The 17,168-nt window shown below is 33.6% G+C and overlaps 2 protein-coding genes across 6 annotated transcripts; one reads left to right on the plus strand and one right to left on the minus strand.

Annotated features, from left to right (window-relative positions):
• Positions 1 to 175: 175 nt before the first annotated feature.
• On the minus strand, positions 176 to 4,173 carry LOC106666174 (histidine triad nucleotide-binding protein 3-like). 3 transcript variants are annotated; one of them, XM_014393159.2, is made up of 6 exons: positions 4,052 to 4,173; positions 3,079 to 3,153; positions 647 to 764; positions 517 to 583; positions 293 to 456; positions 176 to 218 (listed from the first exon to the last, which is right to left on the minus strand). In XM_014393159.2, exons 2-6 carry the CDS (start codon positions 3,136 to 3,138, stop codon positions 214 to 216), a joined length of 414 nt encoding a protein of 137 aa, XP_014248645.1. In that variant the 5' UTR covers positions 3,139 to 3,153; positions 4,052 to 4,173; the 3' UTR covers positions 176 to 213. The 3 variants fall into 3 exon arrangements, with proteins under 3 accessions (XP_014248645.1, XP_014248644.1, XP_014248648.1); XM_014393158.2 differs by lacking the exon at positions 4,052 to 4,173 and adding an exon at positions 3,374 to 3,513; XM_014393162.2 differs by lacking the exon at positions 4,052 to 4,173 and adding an exon at positions 3,222 to 3,241.
• Positions 4,174 to 6,287: 2,114 nt separating this feature from the next.
• Positions 6,288 to 15,679, plus strand: LOC106666173 (Golgi to ER traffic protein 4 homolog). Of its 3 annotated transcripts, none has more exons than XM_014393155.2 (9): positions 6,288 to 6,404; positions 6,469 to 6,633; positions 10,404 to 10,482; positions 11,545 to 11,639; positions 11,719 to 11,855; positions 11,922 to 12,060; positions 12,123 to 12,263; positions 12,707 to 12,861; positions 14,820 to 15,679. In XM_014393155.2, exons 2-9 carry the CDS (start codon positions 6,509 to 6,511, stop codon positions 15,020 to 15,022), a joined length of 1,074 nt encoding a protein of 357 aa, XP_014248641.1. In that variant the 5' UTR covers positions 6,288 to 6,404; positions 6,469 to 6,508; the 3' UTR covers positions 15,023 to 15,679. The 3 variants fall into 3 exon arrangements, with proteins under 3 accessions (XP_014248641.1, XP_014248642.1, XP_014248643.1); XM_014393156.2 differs by having other exon boundaries at positions 6,289 to 6,415; XM_014393157.2 differs by having other exon boundaries at positions 6,289 to 6,408.
• Positions 15,680 to 17,168: the final 1,489 nt, after the last annotated feature.

The following is a 17,168-nucleotide window of genomic DNA, read 5'->3' on the forward strand; positions in this document are numbered from 1 at the left end:
CCTTTTCTTTTTCCCATAAAGTTTTTTTTATTATTGAAGTGCTATGATATAATTTATAAAAAGTTATTTGAATATGTATAGATCTATCTCTTCTCAATCACTATACAATTCTTAGTTTAAAAATGTAAAAACCTGCCGATTCTTTATAAATACAAACCTTCAGATTCCTTTTTTCTCTAACCCGTCTTCTTGTTTAACTGCTTACTGAATTTTTTATTCTGTAAATAATATATTCACTTTTGTCTTTTGAAATGACAAAATGGTCTAATTATTATATGAAAATATAATATACCTTGGTTTTCTTCCAATGAATTAATTACATATTCTGGTGGTACGAACCAATAACTGTTTTCTCTGAAGATCGCTCTAGCTATGAAAGACATATTTGATGTTGGGCCTATTGCATGAAGATGCAGGTGAGGGACACTGTAGAAGGGTGGCCAGTGGAATCCGAATCTTAAACGTCAATCAATCCTACTAATGAAAATATAGGGAAAAAAGATTGCATAAACCTACCTTGCTGATGATAAATTGACCCCTTTTTGTTCGAGAAGCCTTTTTCCTGTAGCGTACATATGTTCAACTGAAATACAATGAAATTGTAAATTATTACTGTATATCATTGATCTTTGTTGTAAACACTTACCTATAGGTTTTTGACCATTTACAAGAACTTTGGCATTCAAGATATGCTCTTTTGGAACAATCAAGTAGTGGAATTTTGCAACAGGTTTTATATCAGGAAAAGCGACAACTTGATTATCCTAAGAACAGCAATAATTATGGTATAAAATATTAATTTATTTAGTAGAGCACTATTTTTGGCTTGTTTAATAAAAGAATACACTGGTTAATTTTTTAATTTGTGCCAAAACATGCAAAAAAAGGAGTGAATGATACTAGTTGTGTAACAAAACTATACAAATATGGAAAAAGAAGGAATTAAGTAATTTTTTATTTTTAACTGTGATATTTTTTCCTTTTATTTTCCTTATTTCAAGTCCTCAATGGGAGATCAATATGGCTATAAAAGTTGCTGACAGAATGAGAGAATAACTCAACCTTGACAGACCCAGGAAGGGGCCCTAATGAGTGCACAGATGGATTGAACATGGAACAGAGAGTAGATGTTGGAGTAAAAGGCTATACCTTAGCAAAGCCCTTTGATCTAATGCCAACAATTTTCCAAGATGAGGTCCATGCAATATAACTCTGCACTGGAGTTAATAAAGAAAAATAGGAAAGTTGCCCAGATGCAGACAGCAGGCAGCTATGAAGGCACTAAATGCATATGCTTTTAACTCTAAACTTCTGGAAGTCTAGGAAAACAAAACAAGATTACCTTAAAGTGAGTTCCTTGATATGAAGGAATAGAATGAATGAACAGGCTGACCAACTAGCCAAAAAAGGGGCAACCCTCTCACCCTTGATATCAGAACCACAACCAGGTGCACCATTGTTGGAACTGAAAAGAATGGCTAGAGAAAGAAAAACTCAAGCACTGGACAAAAGCACCATATATGAGATTTTTGAATCTCTCAAACAGGAAGGCAAAGGAACTCCTCTCTCTCATGCCTGTTGAGATTTGAGGAAAATTGTAGGCCTCTATACTCGTACCTACCACCTAAAGAAGATGGGCAACCAGAAACACAAACATGCCAGCTCTCTCAGGAGTCAACCAGAAACATTGTCACATGTCCTTTGTGAATGTGAAGCATTAGCCCGGTTATGGTACACTTATTTGATAAGAAAATTCTCACAAAAAGAGGGACGCAAAGAGCCACTGAGGAAAGTACTTAGTTATGGAACAAAGTGCACTTTCCAAGTTATAGCTATAATTTTATAGGGGTTTCACAATAGATATATTTAGATCACAGTGATTTAAAATTAATCCTTAAGATCAACTCAAAAGGTTTGGCGGGCAGGATCTCTAACTATTTTTATAAATATTTAGTTCAGGTTTTTCTTGTTTTTGGGGTATGTTAAATCCTCCAAATTTGGTGTAACCACCATGTGTGCACCCTAGGGCCATTTCGAGCACTATTATCCTAGTGAGGGCTGGTCACATTAAGGTATTTTGCTCAAAAGCTGGATTCTTCGAACAAATGGCTAAAAATACTGTGCTCTCTGTCCATATGAGTGCAGGCTATGGAGAGTGAGGACCTCAGTACCATTAGGGAGAGGGAGTATTCTAGGGAGCTGATTGATCACGAGTTCTATGAGTGTCTTCTTAGTATGTATGCATCCTCTTGTTCCCACTACTACACTCACTGCTTTAAAGAAATTTCTATAGTGTAGCACGATGAGGGTTTCCACAATACTCCATATTTTTGCACATTGAGGTTTGCCACACACTCATATCTCAGGTCTAGGACAAATACTCAATCCTTGCGCTGGATGCAATGATATCTGGCTTGAGACAGTCCAATCCTGTAACTGCTTGGCCTGGTATCCTGAGTCATTGGTGATTAGGAACTGGAGGCATTCATTGTGCCTCCTTACAATTTTCAAGTGATATTCTGAGCACTTTTAAAGAATGTAAGAGCATCTTTGTGCAAGCCCCTCATCTCCTACTTCAGATGGCAAGTGCAAGTGGCTCTTATACTACACATACATGCTAATAAATACATTCAGCCTGAATATGGATAATGAAACACAAAATGAGATATCTATAAAGTACTTAGTAACAGTCCTGTTTCCTCTAAAAATTGAGACAGGGGACCCAAATATTTGCTGCCATGTTCAAGGATAATTCTTATATCGGGTGAAGTTTCTACATACGCTCTATGTAGGGGTGAGAGCAATTATTGATCAACGATTTAGATTCTCTGAGGGCCACTGACCTACCACCCACTTGATATGCAATAGCATCTCTGCTACTTTGAAACCACTGACACTGTTATTTTCTTATTGTATTTAATTAATGTCAAAGGACTGGACAGCAGTGGGTAGGTCTGGAGGTATAGCTTTTAAAAGCAATTGTACATAAGTTGAGAACAAAATTTGTATTATTGACATTTGGCATATAAATAATATAGTAAGGCAGGCTAAAAAGATTTATTTTTGTTTTAAACATACCTCATAAATAATTTTCTCTTTGTCATTCCCATTGATGATATCACAGAAAACGCACACCATGGTCGAGGGTTTTGCCTGGAATAAAATAATCTTTTTTAAATCATAAAATAAACCTTTTATAAGCCTCATGTTGAAATAAAGACCAATTTAAGTCAGTTATGTAAAAAATAAACTTCCTTGTACGAAAACGTCATTCCTGATAACGATTGCGGACTTGGCATCGGTACGAAGTACCAAGGTAATTCTTATGTAAATAATAAAACAATTCTTATTTTAAAAATCTTAAAAACTTTACCTATAAGACTAGACCTTGACTTAGATGTTTACAGGATGTCTTCACGTTCACAAAAATTTCTTCTTTTAAAATTTGAAATCGGCGAAAGACAGATCTTATCACCTAATCACAACCAATTACTGACATTTGAACCAGTGCCATCGTTAAACAAATCGTTGGTATCACAATGACCAACGATGATTCTGATGCTTCTCTGAAGAAATAAGAATAAAATTGCTTTCGATTAACGATATTTTTTAAATAAATTCCATTAGACAAAACAGATATGGAAAAGGTTCAAATTTTGAGATATGTTGTGACCAGTTACATAATTTATATTAACGTTAGTACTGTAGTTAAGAAATAATGGATTGACAAGGGATAAAACCAAGCACAACCCTTAAAATAGAGTGGCTCAGATTTAAAATCTTTGTCATTAAATGTTTTTTGCAATAATAATAATCATAATAATGAAGAATTATTGTCATTGGTCCACGTCGCATATTTAAACAATTCCTGCAATTTAATTGGTCTATTTACAAGGCGGCAAAGAATATTTCACATACCTTAAAATTAAATTATATTTTCCCTTTTAATATAACAAAAAAATTTCTTTAACTTGCAACGTGCAAACTTTTCACTCTGGCAAAAATTTGTCACTAGAAAAAAAAAACCTATTTCCATAATTGTAAAACCTACTTCATATTTCCATAATGATTTTTTGCTAGAGCCATGCCAATTTTATTTTCTCCATCAGCAGGAACAATATTTACTCCAAGGATTTTTGTAAAAAGCTCAAGATTAGAAAGCTAAACTATAAAGGCAAAAATTTGTTTAAAAAATAAACAAAACAAAAATTACACAAAAACTTCGTCTCAGGGCTTTCAAATTAAAAATAAAAATTGTTTAACCAATGTTGGATCACTTATTGGGTCCGTCTTCACTAAGGGCTTGTTGAACTAAAATGTGTTTCAGTATTGTGCCATCTTCAGTGAAAAACTGGTTCAACTAACCTGTGAATGAAGACAGACCCAATGCTGGTTCAGCAAGAGTTCACAACTCACAGGTCAGCACCCAACAACAATAAAAAAACTTTCGCCTTTTTTATTCAGTAATTCCTGCCAACACAGAGTTTAATTCACATCTGCTCACTATATGATTACAGATGTTTCTATGCAGTATTAATAATTTAATTTTTATTACAGTCAATATTTACTATGGAAATGATAATGATTTAAATAAGTTCAGTGTGCTAGTTAGTTAAGTGAAGCTTGTTAGTTATTAATTTTTTTCTTTTTTATATGATAATTTTTCAAAATCCATTGTGTTAGTGAAATTGCTGTAGGTCATATGGTGCTTCTAAATTAAGGATTGCATTGTTATTGGCCAGGCATCTCCTTCTAAAGAGATGGCTCTTTTGCATGATATTTTGATATATAAAAATTCCATAATTACTCACGTTTTGTGCTTTTATAAAAAATACCTTATCCTTCATTTGTTTTGGAGTCATCTGTATACAATATCATTGTATCTCATGATCTCCTGAATTCTTCAACTTTATAGTTTGTTGAGATTTTCTAGGATGTTGTAATAAGTGTCTCCAGCATCATGTAATCAGTCCCCATTTCTAAAAAAGGGTGTCTGATTTGTGTGCCCAAATTCCCATCCAGTTTGATTGTTTCTGGAGCCTAAATGAACGTTTCCTTGCTTCTCCTTATATAAATATTTTCAATTAATGTAGGTTGTGTTTTTAGTGCAATTGATGGGGTTTTCACCCTATCATACAAAGGTTTGCCAGTCTTTGTCTGCTGCCTAATGTTTGGGTAGTTAGTTTTTGCTGAACTTTGGTTCAAGAGGTCAGTGAGCCATTGGTCTCTCTCTGTCCTTTGGAACGAAAGAAGTTATTTGCAATGGTAGGGCAAGGTTGTTTGCATTGACCCTATGATACAGACGTTTGCCAGTCTTTGTGTGTTGTTTGGGCAGGGTTGTTTTCATTGCACCTGTGATACATAGGTTCACCAGTTTTTCAGTACTGCCTAACATTTGGGTAGCTTGTTTTTGCTGAGCTTTAGTCCGTCAGATCAGTGAGCCATCTGTCCTTTGGACTGAACGGAAATATTTGCAATGGCAGGGCAAGGTTTTTGAATTGACCCTGTGATACACGTTTGCCAGTCTTTGTGTGTTGTGTAATGTTTGGGTAGCTTGTTTTTGCTGAACTTTGGTCCACCATATTGGTGAGCCATTGGTCTCTCTGTCCTTAGAACCGGATGGAACTTTTTGAAATGGCAGTTTCTTCTGAGGAGAGTTGACTCCTCGATCGAGTGACTTCATCAGTGAGTTCGTGTAGACCCGACGGCCCATCGGTGTAGCGAATAAAAACCAATCTTTTATTTTCATTAATTTTCTTTTAGGTGACGCTTCATGGAGGCATAAAGGTTGGTCGATGAGGCGCTATGCAAGGAGCGTTTGTCGCCGTGACGAAACAAATATAAAAATTTTCATTGCAAAAGCACTTTTTATTTAATTCTTACCGCATTTTCATAAAAAAATGCCTATTTGTAATAAAATAAATCTTTGAATTTATAATTTTGTTTATCGTATGATTTTAATTTTTGAATCAACCCATTTCATTCATTATATTTTCCATAAAAGTATGCAAAATTGGTTCTTATTTTTACAGAAATATACAATTTTGTTAGTGCAAAATTTGATTCCCTGGCATTTTACTCATTGCACCCTGAATGCAACAAGGGGCTGAAACATTAATTTAGTTTAAGAGTATATAATATAGAGTATAGTATTTAGTACAAGGGATTCAAAAATCGATTGTTATTTAATAAAATGAAACGATAAAGTTATTTGTATTTTTTGGTGTAATATTTTTACAGGGTACGGAGTAGTCTGCAATGGTGATAACTGATAACTTCGCTCTTACTTGTTACGTGTCTGTTGAAAAGACTGTTACAAATTTCTTGTATTCTTTTCTTACGTTTGCACTTTTATACTCGTACATCACGATTTTTCTCGATTCGACCCGTATTTCACGATTGCCGTCCGTAAATCGTAAATGTTTATTTTAAGATAGGAGACGAGTAATTTTGCGTCCCGGTTTTCAGGTTATAGGGCTACACTGGGCCCGAGCCCGAGAATCAAACTATGGCAGAAAATATGGCATCACAGAGGGGTCATGGTGTTCAGAAAGTAATAACTAAAATAGACAACCTGGTCAAAAATGGCAATTACTACGAGGCGCATCAGATGTACAAATCGTTGTATTTTAGGTAAGTCGAGTTAGCCATTTGGTTATCACGTTTAACACATTTACGACGGCGATGGGATGAGTAGGAATCCGGTTTCTGGACGCGGAATACGTCCGATTCAATATAGTTTTGCCTTTTTGGCCTATTTAACAAAGTCCAGTGCCGGTGTGACTCAGTCGTCTTAGCTTGGTTCGCAAGGCTTGATTTCCACTACTCTACCATGCAAAGATTCGTCGTCTGTTATCAACTTTTACTCATGATTGATAAGAGAGTGAGGACCTTTTATGGTCCTTTTAGCTTCCAATACGCACTTGAGCCATTAAAGCTCTAAACTCCTACAATCAACAACTTTACTTTGCCAATTTGCGTTCCACAATCGCAGAACTTCATAAACATAAATTCATGTACCTGATCACTTATCAAAAATTGTCTTCCTTCAATGTTTGATCCGTTTTTGTTTTAGAATAGATTTGCATAGTTCAAATTGGTTAGTAGCATCATCGTAAAGCTTGAATATAGAATAGGCAAGAACGATGTTGAAGTGGGTCTCAGAACTTTTGATCTTCCTCCAGGATAGATTCACCTTTGAAGTAGTTGATGATGTGGAATGTAATCAAATAGTTCTTTTTTATTTTTGTCATTCTACGATTTGTTATAAAGGAAATTCTTAAATGAAACTTCCTTGTTTTGCCAATTAATTCCGATTTATTAAATCATCATCAGGGCTACAAAAAGAACTGGATGTTACATTCAAAGTAATTTATATAATACAATGCGCCACAAAAAAAAGTTACATTAAAATCTAGTTAAATAAAAAATAAATGAATAAATAAATAAAAAATTAAACTTTTTTGAAGAAAATATTAAAACAATAAACTTATTATACATTTTCATGGGCATCGGTGGTCGCAACGGTTTAGGCTTGATACGGCGTTCATCACTGTAAGGTAAAGGCCCCAGGTTCGAACCCAGCAGCCCAGTTTTGCCTTTTCACAATTTGTTATAAAGGAAATTTTTAAAAGAAAATTTCATTTTTTGCAACTAGTTCCGATTTATTAAATAATCATCAGGACTACAAAAAGAACAATGTTACATTCAAGGTAATTTATATAATACACCACCACATTAAAATATTCACTTTTTTGTTGTGCTGCAATTTTCTACCTCAAGACATATTTTTTATTATACTTTTATATTGTTTGTATGTCTAGAATAGGGGTGAGTACTAAAAATCGAGTTAAATAAAAAAATAAATAAATATAAATGAAAAATAAACTTTTTTGAAGAAAATAATAAATTTATTATATTTTGTTGGGAGTGTTGGTGTCCGCAGTGGTTTAGGCGTTGATATGGCGCACATCATTGTAAGGTAAAGGTCCTGGGTTCAAATCCACCGCCCTGCAATCGAACCCGACTTACTGACAATAGCTTTTTTCAAAAACACCGGTACCCTGATGGTTCATACAACATTGTAGTTGATAGACCTCAGGGAAAAAGAAGATTACTACCTGTAATATTGACTAAATTTCAAATAACATCTTGCAGGATTTCCTCCCATTAATGTAATTCTTAATTCTGGTGTGGTTGGAGGAGGGTTTTTTCACTGTTGAACTTGTCTTCTGAGTTGCTGCTAGGTGCTCTATGGGGTTGAGGTCAGGGCTGTGAGCTGGCCATCTTAATGTGTGAATGCTGACATCCTGAAGATATTGCAAAACACAATTAGCAACACATGGTCTTTCATTATTGTGCATTAAAATGAAATCACCAATAAAGCGGTGGTACCACATAGCCTTGAATGATGTCAGTCGTGTACAAAGTTGCATTAAATGATAGCCTGTTCTGGAGATTGCAGAGCAAAACGGGACTCCTTGGAGAACAATACATTTTTCCAATTGTCCTCAATCCAATTCTGATATTCTCTAGCAAACTCTAGGTGGGCTCATGAAGTGAATAATGGTCTTCTTGCTGGCCCTCTGGAGCATAAATTTTACTCAGCAAGTCTTCTTGGAACAGTTTCAGCACTGATGTTGACATTATGAGCAAGCTGGCGGGCTGCCATCAGTGGCTTGTCTTTACATTGTCCACTGCGACTTGTTATAAATTGGTATGCTCTATTGAAAATGGTAAAATGCGTCCAAACAGTCGAAAACATGAGGATAGGCAGACCAGAGTGATCATAGATGACCATTTATATTATTTATAAACCTATGAAAAAAAATCAATTGCCAAAAAAATCACAGACCACACACTGAAGGTGGCAAAATTACAAAACATATCTGACAAATCAAAATGAGCACCAGGATGATAGTAAATTATCAAACTATAATTTCATGATATACTTCTTCCTTAAGTCAAGTAGTTTTTCATATTAGTTAACTTCGTAAATTATTAAAAATAGTTTTAAAGTCCTGATGAAGGAAGTTTTTAATCATAAATTACCTTATCCCTGATTTTTAATATAAAATCATAATCTGTATTTTTTAATTAGTCTAGTTAACCAATGTAATTATTTAAATTGATTTACAATTTTGTATGTAAAGTGTGTTGAAATGAAAAAGCCAAGTCGTGGGTTCGAGTGAGTCTTGCTTGTGGCACAGATTTTTCATATCAACACACTTTACATAAAATATTATAAATAATTTTAAAATACAATATTAAAATTAATATTAATTATAACTAGGCATAATTTCATTTATGTTTACATATTTCTTTATTTGTTGGTGAGGATGTGGTTTAAAAAAAAGGTGGTTAAAAGAAATAAGTTTTAGAAATGCATCATCGTTAGTTCCAGTATTGCTGATAAGCTTGTTACTGTTACTGGTGTTTTAATACATATTATATTTGTAAAATAATTATTCGTGCAACATCATGGTTATCATTAATTGTATTCTGATGTTAATGAAATCCTGATCTGCTCGTTGGCTAAAGCATTAGCACATAGGCTAAATTAATTTCAGTTTTACACTATTTCCTTAAGTCTTTACTTCATTACTTTCATACTCATACTTTATTCCCATTTATTCTTATAAGCTTATTATGTATTTTAAATAATTAAACATGAAATGTGGTTATAGTTTGGTCGTTCGTGATCATCCGGGTCCTGATTATCCAAGCTGATTTGCCTTGACAGGTGTGTTTCAGCATTTCGCCATTTTCAGTGGTTGTTCTGTTGGTTAAGTTGTCAATTGTGTCCTTCTACAAGTTTTTACAGTTTTATAAAAACATCAGTAAAAAATCCATTACAGTTCGTGGTCCGATTGACCAATTAACATTTTTCAATTAATTAATATTTATGAAAGGTATTGGTTGAGATAAAAAATGGCAAAAAGGAGGTTGAGATGGGAAGTTGGTGTCCGAGTGGATCGAAGTCACGAAAGCTCAAGTGGTTAGAGCAACGGCGTATTTAACCGATGGTCGTGGGTTCGAATCCCGCTCGTGTCACTGACTTTTTTGTCTCAACCAATACCTTTCATAAATATTAATTAATTGAAAAATCAGTAAAAAAGAGGAAATGGCTGAAATTCATCTGACTGACCAAACCAGCGAGGTTTGAGCAGACTGACATCTGAAAAGACAGAACTATACATTTATCAAGACAAACTCCAAAAAGAAATCATGGCTATATATTTATGCATAATAAGTAATATACTATTAGTTCAGTATACAGTTGATATATTAAAGGAAAAAGTTAAATAACTTAATCTTTGGTCCTCTCATTTTAATTTTTTAAAATTCTCCATTTTATTAATTAATTTAATTTCTTTTCATTAAAGTAAATTGCTTTGTTTCAGATTATTAGGGCAGAAAAAGTATGATGGATTGTTGAATCTTCTCTATGAAGGTGCAACTACGCTCCTTAGTCATGACCAGGTAAATTTAAAATTTCCCATTCCAGAATGAAACTTTTACATTGAATTCTGAAATTTAAAAAAAAAAAAAAACCTTGTGATTTTACACATCATTTCTGCAGAGATGGGGAGAAAAAAAAAGAGAGTAATTGGTGTTTTACAATATGTAATTGACTTTTCAAATGACAAAGATTTTCTTCCCAAAAATTAATCAAAATAAATCAAATTTACAGTTTGTACTGTGTGTAGTTGGGTTTTAGTAAAAAAGTGGCAGTGTTGGTGAGCTGGATCAGCAGAAAAACTCTCACGTATCAATAGCACTGTCGATAGGCGGCCCTTGGAGGGTCTGACTCAACGAAGAAGAGTCATCATCACCCAACGATGCAAGTTTGATACATGGACAATTAATTTTGGGCCAAAGCCTGCAAAATGTAGTATGAGAGGGTCGATGGTGAAATATCGAGTACAACATCGACCCTCAGTTAGATTAATTATATAATATTGGTGACGATGGCATATCAAGTACTCCACTACCCCGAGTTGGATTTGGAGACTGTTTGCATTGGGGGCTGAAATGACCTAGCTGTTGATATCCCCTGGAGCCCAACCTTTGAACGGGCAAGACAGAAAGCCTGACCTCAGACTGCCACATCTGGGGTGGGCGATTCTTAAGGCTTGCTTAACATATTTATTATAAGTTAGAATTGCCAACTAGCAGCAAAAAGTGGTAGAAAGATGAGTAAGTAAGAGTTCAGAGATGATAATCAGTAATCAGTAACGACCAAGAAAAATATTGAAGACAGGATTTACACTTTATGTCTGAACATTTTTAGTAGAAATTTGATGAAAGTTTTATTATAATCTTAAATAAAACAAACCGTACACTAAAAATGTATTTTTATTGAATAGAAAATATGTGCTGATTTAATTTTAAATTAAATTAAAACATATTTGAGGAAAAAAGTGTCATTAGACTACAGAAAAAAGAAAAAGTAAACACTTCTATAATATATGTTTTATAGGAATATTGTTATTGTGGATATAATTTTGTATTATTTATGTGTTTTTTTTATGTGTGTTTCAGCAAATAAGCGGTATAGATTTAGCCAATTTGTACATTGATGTTCTAGTCAAGTCAAACATGAAACCTCTTGATGATAACATTAGAAATCTAGCAAGGTAAGATGGTTTTAAACTAATAGATTTTGGTCATCAATATATTATCAAGTCTAGTTGTTAAAAAAAAATTTCTTTACAGAATATTTAGCCTCATAAGTTGTACACTTCCAGACAGAGAAACATTTTTAGCATCAGCAGTGAAATGGTCAATGACTGGAGGAAACCGAGGAGGTAGTCCTTTCTTACATCAACTAATTGCAGAAGTCTACTGGAAAGGTACAACTAGGTGTATTTATTTAAAAAAAAAAAATCATAAAAAGTTCTTGTTGTTTTATTTATCAGAAAAAAACTACACGATGGCAAGAAGACACTATTTGAGATCCTATGATGGTCTGGGCTTTGGAACCATGTTGGTTGAAGTTCACAAGACAAGTGGATATCTCTCAGAAGTAGATCTTTTTATTGCCCAAGTTGTCCTTCAGTAAGTTAGGGAAATAGTAGTTTTCTTATAGTTAAAAGTTACTAATTTTAATCGGGTCATAGGTGCCTTTGTTTGAAGAACAAGAAAACCGCTGTGATTACATTTGAATGCTATACGACTCAACATCCTCAGATTAGCAAGGGTCCTCCTTATCTTTTACCTCTTCTCAATTTCATATGGTTCCTCCTACAAGCTGTTGAAGGGTAATAATTTTTTATAAATTGATACTTTTTTGCATGTTTTTGTGTGTAGTAAGATATTTCATGTCTTTTGATTTGTCCTGATCCTTATGGTCTGTCTATTTTTTGCTGTTCTGGTCAGTCATCGTTTCATTGCTGAGGAAGAGTTGATATGCTGAAATGCAATTGACCAAAACAAAGTGAGAATAGTTGGACCAGGAAAATTGCAACAAATAAAATTTCAATTTCAACAACTTAAATTTCAAGGTTAATATTCGTACAGTTTTTTCCAACTTTTCAGCATGCAACAATCCAAAGTATCTATTGAAACAAATTGTATGTAATATTTAGGAATTCGAGGCTAAAAATTTAAAATTTTAACCTAATCTCCAAATACTTTTTAACTTACAATACAAAACAACAGTTAAGTAATTACTTTTTAATTTGTAATACATATTTGTTGTCAGAGGTCGGCTAGCAGCCTTCACTGTACTTTGTGAGCAGTACCAGCTAAGTATAGAAAGAGATCCTTCTTATAGTCATTACCTTGAAAAAATTGGCCAGCTGTTCTTTGGAGTGACCCCTCCAACTTACAGGCGTCCTCCTCCTACTGGTATTTTAGGTATGTTTGTTTATTTTTATTTACATTTTTAATAAAGTCCAATTATAATTTTAATGAATAACAAAATTAGTGTAAAAAATATCTCTGTCATTTGGATTAGCATAGTTGTAAGGCATAAGTATTTCTCCAATTTCTAAATTTAACGATTCCAAGCTGCTTTTGCCAATTTGAAGGGTTTATATTTTCATCGATTTAAAGGATTGACCATGGCAAACTATGTTTTCTAGTAAAACCTTAATAGTTATCTGTGCATGGCATATAGCCTTCTCATTCCAACGATATGCATAATTTCACTAATTTCGTGGTCCGCTTGACCAATTAATATATTTGCTATTAATTAAGGTTTTTAGTTGAAATAAAAAGTCAAAATGGCAAAAAGGAGGGAAAATTCAAAAGGTGGGGTTGAGATGGGAAGTTAGTGTCCGAGTGGATCGAGGTCACGATAGCTCAAGTGGTAAAGCAGCGGTGTATCTAGCCGAAAGATCGTGGGTTCGAATCCCGCTCGTGCCATTGACTTTTTTATCAACTAAAAACCTTAATTAATTGTAAATATTTTAATTGGTCAAGCGGACTACGAAATTAGTGAATTTAATGACTTAAAATGAAGTATACTTCACTAAAGCTCTCCATGGCCATTTCATTTGTCGTCGAGAATCCAATCCGATTACATGACATTTGAAAAATGGCAAAAAGGAGGGAAAATTCAAAAGGTGGGGTTGAGGTGGGAAGCTAGTGTCCGAGTGGATCGAGGTCACGATAGCTCAAGTGGTAGAGCAGCGGCATATCTAGCCGAAAGATCGTGGGTTCGAATTCCGCTTGTGCCATTGACTTTTTTATCTCAACTAAAAACCTTAATTAATTGTAGAATGCATAATTTATTTTTTCTGCTGGCTTTTGGACAGGCTGAGGCTGCCATATTAAATGTCTACAGTTTTTTACGTGTTTACTTTTATAAGGAAATATTGCCCAAAATACATTTATTATTACTTAAATCAATCAATCTTTATAAACATAATACACAAATACATGAATAAAGTGGGGAACACACTCGATGCAACGCAATGAGACATGACCCGAAGTCACCCAATGCAAATCCAATATTCAATTTTCCATATGATTGTATTACCTCCGTGAATATCTTCCTGATGTCACGCAGCGCTACCCTACTCTACGCTATGTGATTCAACAAAGTTCCCCACTGTCTGATTTTCGAGTACAGTTGAAGTCAAAAGGACAGGACACTGAAATTTTTATTTCAAACTATAAATATTTTTGTCATTATATTAATTACAACATGCTTATTTTAATATAAACCATATTAAACAAGATCAAAAATTAATGAGTTTTATAAAAATTATTTAATTATAACGGTTTGGCAGACTTTATTGAAACACCGGAAAACCATTTATTGATAGAATGAATTTAACTGACAATTTATTATATGGTTTTACTCATCAAATTTAACTAACAATTTGTTACACAGTTAGCCCATAATAATGCGTTAAGAGCAAAAGAGACATTGTGACTGTGATACTGATTTGTGATACATGCTGTGTGACTGTCTGTGGCTTTACGTCAAATAGATGTGCGCACCCTACCAAAACGAGACAAGGTGTCGGGTCATGTCGCGTTGTGTTGCGTCCGATAAATGTGTTCCCTGCTTATGGCAAGTTGATACACATCTTTTCATTGCTGTATAACTGTTCTGGTACCCATATGTTTCAATATGATTTTAAAGACATTTCACTTCAAAATCATTAAATTTGCAGTTAATTAATCTTTATGTAAGGTACTGGTTGAAATAAAAAAAGCCAGTACCATGAACGGGATTCAAACTCACGACCTTCAGCTAAATACGCCACTGCTCTACCACCTGAGATATCGTGGAATTAAATTTACATTTAGTTGCTCAGATTTTTATCAAACTTTTTTTTAAAGATCTTTATAAATATTTTCAGGTGACCTTTTCCAATCTTTGGTACAGTCAATTGATGATTATACAACGTCAGACGATGAGGATGTGGCGTTTACTGGTGGGCAGAGAGCAAGGCCAGGACAAAGGCAACAACAGGGAGAGTCGAGCCGAGGGAGGTCGAGCAGGCCAGGAGCATCTGGGAGTAACCCAGCCTCTCCGATTGTAATGGACACCGAACTGGATTAGCGCCTGAGACTAGGAACTAGTCCATTTTCGTCCGTCCCTTACTGTTACTTCCCTTATGTTTTTGTATTATAAAATTGTACAGCGATAAAGAGAGCAATAATTAAAAAAAAGAGAAAAAAGAGAAAGATAATAAAAGTATTTAACTGGCCTTTGTTAAAGGAAAACTATAAAGAGGCTGAAGAAAGATCGACAGTGAAGACTTTTGCCTTTAACCGCACAGGGGGTTAGTTTAGGCAATAAAACAGGATAGTTTGTTATTAAAACTTTTAGACATTTTTTAAGTGGATTTCAAAGAAAAAAATAACAATCCAAGCGTGGGTAATTATTTTTTCAGTGCTATACATTTTTTTCCTGAGCAATATCTGTGACAGAAATAATATATTCTGAAAAATCATGAATGTTGAAAAATCTTGAGTTTAGATTTCATTATTTGTATTCTGTGGCATGATAGAAGGGAAAATGTACTGAGACTTTTGTGTGCTTTTATGTTTATTAGCCATACTGATTTAGTTAAATAGTTACCATTTTTTTTCTTCAAAATTTTAAGCAAACACCATTTTTTAAGTTGCTACTTAAGTTGGGCTTTAAAACAAATTATTGACAATTCTTAACACTTAACGCGGTAATTTATATGAAAAATAAATAAATTAATATTCATTGTAAATATTTCTATTGCCTTTTATATTAATTTTAATTTATTTTAAAAAAATAAAGCATTTATTTAGTAATGTAAAATAAAACACAGTATTTTTTAATTTATTGGCTTATTTCAAAGATATGAGAGAATTATCCAAACATAGTCTCAATACACTAATTGTACATAAAGAATAATATTCTTCCTAAACCAACATTTTAGTATACATTCAATTTATTTTCAATCAATTACAAACGCTAAATTTGTAAAATTCGGACCATCATTGGTGGGGAAGGGGCCACCCATAATTGTAAATCATCATCATTAAAAAAAAAAAAAAAAAAAAAATAGAAATGTTAATTAAAAATGTCGAGTTGAAGCAGACTCCAAGTTCAGCGTTACTACTATACTGAAAATTCATATATTTGATCATTTCAAAATGAAAGGGTTGTAGTACCTAACCCGAATTTACTGTTAAAACTTCTCATGATATATGGATTTTTTCTGTGTAAATGTTTCATGCTATGAATAGAATTATTTACAATAACATACTGAATTCAGTTGTGTTGAAAAAAATTAAAACCCTTTAGCTTTTCACCCTAGGATTTAATTGTAAGAAATTTTATTGTGATATTATTGCTATTTTATATGGCAGGCAATGAATGACTATTGGGTTTTTATCATATGTTTGCTTATAAAAAACAAACAAACAACAAACTTATAAATCACAAATTTACAATGCCGGCACAATAGATTTACCATAAATTGAAAAAGAAAAAGTTCAGTCATCAACAATACATAAAACATGTCCTCATGTGAAATTGGAGGTCCTAGAAAATTAGCAAGAGAACAGTTAAGCAAAGGTGACATTCACAGTAAAAATGCTTCTTTTAGCTCTGTATATAACAGGGTTATACAAATTGAAACTCAAAAGTTAAACACAAGGCTTCGCTTGCTCAGGAATTTGGCACAAGAAACCTCGACAAAAGAAGGCGCGATCTTATCTCGATCGCAATCGAAAGAGCAAGTTTGTTTAAAAAAGGCAAGCAGATGTAAGTGTACTAAAGGTTTTAAATGTAAAAAATCATATAGTGAAGAGTCATTTAAACCCATTTCATCTCTTACTACCCAGAGATTTGAAGGCAGTATAGATGCGTCAAAAGCTCAAATATGTATTCCAAAAAGTTGTACCTCATCAGTAAAAACAGTCAAGCAGATTGGGCGCGATTCAGACACAAAAAAGGTAGAAATTTCACAGAAAAATCACTCTGAAGGTGAATTTTCAAGGGGAAAAGATTTCCCTCGTTGTGCGTCCTTTATCAAAAAAATTGAGCAATGCAGACAAAACATACTATACCATTTGAAATTTTGGGATGAGAAGATATTCACACTTGATACCCAAACAAAATTAAATAAAGTTGGTACAAACATAAATAATCGATCAGAACCAAAGTCAAATAAGCTTTATTCAGTTTCAAAGAAGTGGAGCTCATGCCATTTAGAATTTGAAGA

This window comes from Cimex lectularius, unplaced genomic scaffold (assembly GCF_000648675.2).
Source record: "Cimex lectularius strain Harlan isolate CLEC.00 unplaced genomic scaffold, Clec_2.1 scaffold5, whole genome shotgun sequence".
In the NCBI taxonomy this organism is placed as follows: domain Eukaryota; kingdom Metazoa; phylum Arthropoda; class Insecta; order Hemiptera; family Cimicidae; genus Cimex; species Cimex lectularius.

What these genes read in the sequence shown, in the direction of transcription:
- LOC106666174 (XM_014393159.2), bottom strand. Translation starts at nt 3,138, where the DNA reads ATGGTGTGCGTTTTCTGTGATATCATCAATGGGAATGACAAAGAGAAA. An exon ending in AAGAGAAAATTATTTATGAG is followed by an intron (nt 765 to 3,078) that starts GTATGTTTAAAA and finishes TGCTGTTCTTAG; the next exon opens with GATAATCAAGTTGTCGCTTT. An exon ending in AAATGGTCAAAAACCTATAG is followed by an intron (nt 584 to 646) that starts GTAAGTGTTTAC and finishes ATTGTATTTCAG; the next exon opens with TTGAACATATGTACGCTACA.
- LOC106666173 (XM_014393155.2), top strand. Translation starts at nt 6,509, where the DNA reads ATGGCAGAAAATATGGCATCACAGAGGGGTCATGGTGTTCAGAAAGTA. An exon ending in CGCTCCTTAGTCATGACCAG is followed by an intron (nt 10,483 to 11,544) that starts GTAAATTTAAAA and finishes TGTGTGTTTCAG; the next exon opens with CAAATAAGCGGTATAGATTT. An exon ending in TCCTCCTACTGGTATTTTAG is followed by an intron (nt 12,862 to 14,819) that starts GTATGTTTGTTT and finishes AAATATTTTCAG; the next exon opens with GTGACCTTTTCCAATCTTTG.